This window comes from Glandiceps talaboti, chromosome 23 (assembly GCF_964340395.1).
Source record: "Glandiceps talaboti chromosome 23, keGlaTala1.1, whole genome shotgun sequence".
NCBI lineage: Eukaryota > Metazoa > Hemichordata > Enteropneusta > Spengelidae > Glandiceps > Glandiceps talaboti.
Window position 1 is genome coordinate 10151479 of NC_135571.1, and position 6193 is coordinate 10157671.

Consider the following 6193-nt stretch of genomic DNA (forward strand, 5'->3'; position numbering starts at 1 on the left):
ACACTATGTTGATATCATTCAGTCTATATAACTATTTCATTGTTCCATTCATAGTAAAACTTAGTACACTATGTTGATATCATTCAGTCTATACAACTATTTCATTGTTCCATTCATAGTAAAACTTAGTACACTATGTTGATATCATTCAGTCTATACAACTATTTCATTATTCCATTCATAGTAAAACTTAGTACACTATGTTGATATCATTCAGTCTATACAACTATTTCATTGTTCCATTCATAGTAAAACTTAGTACACTATGTTGATATCATTCAGTCAATACAACTATTTCATTGTTCCATTCATAGTAAAACTTAGTACACTATGTTGATATCATTCAGTCAATACAACTATTTCATTGTTCCATTCATAGTAAAACTTAGTACACTATGTTGATATTATTCAGTCAATACAACTATTTCATTGTTCCATTCATAGTAAAACTTAGTACACTATGTTGATATTATTCAGTCAATACAACTATTTCATTGTTCCATTCATAGTAAAACTTAGTACACTATGTTGATATTATTCAGTCTATACAACTATTTCATACGTCATTTATTATCTTATTTATTACATATCATAATCATTCCATTCCCTGATTCACATCACTTCAGTATCATAGAAAAATTAAACATAGCAGACATCAAATTTGTAAAGTTACATAAAAATTTTAAAAATCACATTAATTCTAATTAACCTTATACTAACAAAATGTTGTTCAATTATTTTAAGTAAGTTCTTTTTAACTGAATGCCAACATCAGGAAAATATGTTTTAATTTGTACAGTTTGACAACATGTCAATATCTTCAATATTTTTTGAAAATTAAAAGCCAGGGTTTCAATCCCAGGTTCTCACATTAGTTTTATAGTGAACCATGAGAATTCAACATTTTAAATTTAAAGGCCAGGGTTTCAATCCCAGGTTCCCACATTAGTTTTATAGTTAACCATGAGAATTCAACATTTTAAATTTAAAGGCCAGGGTTTCAATCCCAGGTTCTCACATTAGTTTTATAGTTAACCATGAGAATTCAACATTTTAAATTAAAGGCCAGGGTTTCAATCCCAGGTTCTCACATTAGTTTTATAGTCAACCATGAAGATTCAACATTTTAAATTAAAGGCCAGGGTTTCAATCCCAGGTTCTCACATTAGTTTTATAGTGAACCATGAGAATTCAACATTTTAAATTAAAAGCCAGGGTTTCAATCCCAGGTTCTCACATTAGTTTTAAAGTGAACCATGAGAATTCAACATTTTAAATTAAAGGCCAGGGTTTCAATCCCAGGTTCTCACATTAGTTTTATAGTCAACCATGAAAATTCAACATTTTAAAATAAAGGCCAGGGTTTCAATCCCAGGTTCTCACATTAGTTTTATAGTCAACCATGAGGATTCAACATTTGAAATTAAAGGCCAGGGTTTCATTCCCAGGTTCTCACATTAGTTTTCTCTCATAACTGGAACCATGAGGATTCAACAATTTAAAGTTTAATTATACAAAACAAACTTAGTAGAAAATAAATGAAATCTAGCCGTATTTTGATTAGATTTTAATCAGATGGATTTAAAGAGGAAATATTCACAAAAACATTGTCAGTTAATTTATTCAAACACTGAAAATCATTCTTCTACTAAATAAGTCATGGATTATATTAATCACAAACAAATATTTAACCCTTTAAAGTGACAATATGGATGACAAATAAGAATTTATTTTGGATCTAATTCTGCAGTACTCAAAATATGAATCAAAACATTCCAAACTGTGAGTCTGTCATGATTATTTTTCACCTTTTTTCATAAACTACACTGTTATATTATTCAGAATCAGAATCTCCAATATTTTTCTTTATTCACCCATAAAATACTTATTACTACTTATCTCATGACTGGTAGTGATAAGGCCCCTTAGGTCACTTGTCTTTTCATTGGCTAAATGAAGAATAATAGTGGAGAATAACATAATTATACCAGCGTCAGTAATAATAATATCAAAGAAAAATCAGGGAAAGGAATAGCAATTTTGAACGTTTTGACTCATATTTATTATCCAATATTTTTCTTCATTCTTCTGAAAAATACTCGTAACCAGAAGGTTTTGACACACATATTTTCCATGGATGAATAAAGAAAAATATTGGGGAATAATATCTAATTACAACTTGTTTGACTGTTACATCTACTCTTTTGTCTGGTCCTGTATAAAGATCTATATATATGTATACAGTATAGGTATATCTCAAGAACTCATAATTCTGAGATTAAGTCACTTTGTAGATACAAATACCAGTACAAGTATTTTTAGACAATGATTTCACCTCCTATATGTACATATACATAGGGAATGTGTTCAAGTATACAGTGTACTTTCAATATCACATAATACACTTGTTCAATTTTTTTTTATCTATTTATCTATTTTTGTTTTTTGTTTTGCTTCTTGGTTTTTTAGTTTTTTGTCGGTTTTTTTCTGCATATATGTATTCAGAATAACACTGTAAACTTATACAATTGTTAATATAATGTCAGTTTGTAGACTAAGATTCTAGTCTCATTGTCTAAACAAAAGCATTGGGCACTTGCCTGTGTGAGGGCGCTAACCCAAGTAAATATGTTAGATGTTAATGTAATGTCACTTTGTAGACTAAGATTCCAGTCTCATTGTAAAGTTATTGTCTTAAATCAACTATAATATCTTTGACTGGTATATCAGTAGATATAATACCAATCTTTGTTGTCTGGTCCTGTATGTACATTTATACATGTACAGGTTTCATTTTAAGCAATTCTCAGCTTAATGTCAGTTTTGTCACCACAAATGCCAGTCTTTTGGTACAAATACTTTCAGACATTGATTGAACATATCAACCACTAGTTTGACTGGTACATGACAATATCACACCAATCTGTATTCTCTGTCCTGTATCTGTGTATGTAGATTTAAATCAACTATAATAACCTCTGACTGGTATATCAATACATACCATACCAATCTTAATTGTCTGGCCCTGTATGTACATTTATACATATACAGGTACATTTTACTCTGAGCTTAATGTCAGTTTGTAAGCATTATATATAGTTTCCAGTCTTACAGTACAAATACTTTCAGACAGTGGTTGCCTCTATCAACTACAACTAGTTTGACTGGTACATCATTAGTCAATACTAGACCTTTAGGGTATTTCAGTCCATCTTCATCTCTATCAATACGACAGATGAATCTTCCACTCACGTCAAATTTCTGTACACATTTGTTATCACTGATATACAGATATCTGTCCTTGTCCATCACTATTCCACTTGGACCAAACAGCTGACCTTCACTTTTACCTGCAATCCCAAACTTGTACCAGAACTGGTCATCAGCATTGAAGACCTGGACACGGCAATTCTCACAGCCAGTTACATACAAGATTCCTTGACTGTCAATGTACATGTATAAGGGTCCTTTGAATTCACCATTCTTATCACCATACTTGCCAAAGGAGTTGATGTAATCTCCATTCTGTCTGTATTTTCTAATACAGTGACTACCTTCCTTGTCTGTGTCATCCCCAATCTGTCCATCCCAGTCAGTGACATAGACAGTACCATCTAGAGGACTAATACAGACACCCATTGGATACCTCAGTTCATTTTGTCCAAAACATCTGATGACATTTCCATCTTCGTCACTAACCACTATTTGTTTATTCCACTTATCTGTCATGAAGTATTCATCATCAGCTGATATTGCTGTATCACGAGGGTAGAAGTTATTCTTAAACTGTGTAAATTTCAACACTTTCTTACATTTCCCATGAATATCAATAACTTGCATTCTATTATTATTATTATCAGCTACAACCATGTCACCATGTCTGTTCAAGGTGACACTGAAAGGCATATTAAAGTCTCCTTCATTACTTCCTTCTTTACCAATAGTCTTCACCAATCCTTTGATGACAGATATTACCAATGGTGATCCTGGTATTGGTTGGTCTCCTATCACCATGGTAACTTGATATTTACCATCCACTTCACCATGTATCATTACAGTGTGTGTACCATCTTTGTTGTCAGTTACTGGGATGTCTTCTTGTGATCCATCTGGTTTTCTTACTTTCACTTTCACTTCTTGGTTTGGTATGACTGTCTTACCTCTGCTGTCTTTAGTTGTTATCAGTAACTTGACAGATTCACCTTTCACTAGTCTCTTTGGAATGTTGTCAACTGTACACAGAGATGGACATACATCATATCTCAGAACTCCCAGAATTCCATCAGTAGTGACATCACTACAAGGTTTGAATGTGACCACTTCCTGTTTAACCCCAGGTTTGGCTTCCATGGCAACTAAGTCTTCAATTCGTTGTACAATTGTAGCTTTACTTGACACCAGTTGAGCTGCACTGCCATGGTTAACTAATGCCTCTACATATCCAGATGTACTGATAATGTTTTTATATTTGAATTCTAAATCAGCAATCTGAGTTTCTAATTGTTTGACCTGTAGATGGCAGTCTGTCTTCAAACCCTCTATCAATGTGCACTGCTGTTCTTCAATCATGTCAATCTGTGACTCAAGTTCCTTAATACTTCTCTTTATAGTTGTCTTGATAGCATTTGTGCTGATTTCTGTTTGCTGGTTTACTTTCCTTTCCTCCACTTCAAACTGATCTTTCACTTTCTTACATACATCTACCGCTTCAGTTTTACTTTCATCTGCCTCCTTTGCTTTCACTCTCAATTTCTCCACCATTTCTGACAACTCTTTGGAACACTCATCAGCCACAGTTTGTAGATATCTATGACTATGGTCTGGAATACGGTGATCTATAATTGTACACTCCATACAGATTGGTACTTGACAGGTATCACAGAAATATTTGACTTCATTTGCAGGATGACCTTTGCAACGTTCAACAGACAAAATGGCCGACTGCATAGAATACTTTGTCTTTTCATGTTCTTCTACAGACAGTACTGTATGTGAGCTAGCACGTTTCAGTTTCTTGTGAACTGACTTCAGACAGTCATTACAGAAATACTGCTCACAATCTCTACAAAATTTTGTAGCATCATTTTCATCGCATGACTCACATTTATGTTGTGTTTTCTTTGCCTCTTCTGTTCTCTTCTCAACCACATCCAGTAGTGTGTTCATGAAAAAGTTGTTCTTCAATGCAGCAACTCCTCCAGATTTTAGATCAACTTCCTGCTGACATGTCGGACAGTGTAAGACTCCTTTTTTCTTTACAAGTGTCTCCAAACAGTGCAGACAGAATGTATGGTGACATGGTAGAAGTTTAGGCACCTTGTATTGCTCCAAACAAATTGAGCAAGCCAGACAATGCTCTCCAATCTTATCCAGAATTTCTTCCGGTGTACCTCCAGAGGCAGCCGCCATGACGGCCGTCTACTAGAGCCTGAGTACCTATACAGGACTGGTACATGCATCAGGTGATAAAGTACTCCCTAGCTTATGACAAGTAAGGAACCACTTTTACTTTATGCAAGGCTAATAGGGGAGAATTACCATGGAAACATACATATTTGTCACTGAGCTAGAGTGCCCTTCACCAAACTGTATCTCATAAACCAATCGTCTAAAAGTTCATAAGTTGGAGTGGTACAAATTCTTTCACTTTGCAGTGTTATTTTTATCTTAAATATTGGACTCAGTCCAATTGTATGAAATAGTGAACCAATAAATCCATTGTTATTGCTGGTTAAAAATCAACTACTTCGTATCACATTCCTTTGTTTATATGAAGTAACTTATAATGAAACACAGGTTGAAAATTTCACTGCAAACTTTTGATTTGAATAGATTTCACTTCATTTTAAAAGTGATTTCAACATTAAGGTGTTAACAAATACTTTATTTAATCCACTCTCAATCAGGGTAAACACAAAAAATAAAAAGTTAAGGAAAACAGAATTACAATTTTGAGTTTAATTAGTCATAAGAACTCTACACAGAGATATTTATAGAATGTATTTCAGGAAAAGCTCAGTATTTCTAACATGTAAATATAATGTGTGTATGTTTTCAACTCATCACTAAGTATACATGTACATTGACTACATTGTTATGCAGACAATGACAAATTCTACGAACCAGAGGTTTGACGTTACAGCTGAATAGGTGTGACCCAGATTCTGACCTTGTTTTGTGTGCATGCTAGGTC

General features: G+C 33.4%; 1 protein-coding gene across 1 annotated transcript; it reads right to left on the reverse strand.

The window, feature by feature from the left end:
- Positions 1-674: 674 nt before the first annotated feature.
- On the reverse strand, positions 675-5424 carry LOC144452627 (E3 ubiquitin-protein ligase TRIM71-like). The gene has a single exon (XM_078143752.1). The coding sequence runs from the start codon at positions 5407-5409 to the stop codon at positions 3109-3111; it is 2301 nt and encodes a 766-aa protein (XP_077999878.1). The 5' UTR covers positions 5410-5424; the 3' UTR covers positions 675-3108.
- Between the last annotated feature and the right edge of the window lie 769 nt (positions 5425-6193).

What these genes read in the sequence shown, in the direction of transcription:
- LOC144452627 (XM_078143752.1), bottom strand. Translation starts at nt 5,409, where the DNA reads ATGGCGGCTGCCTCTGGAGGTACACCGGAAGAAATTCTGGATAAGATT.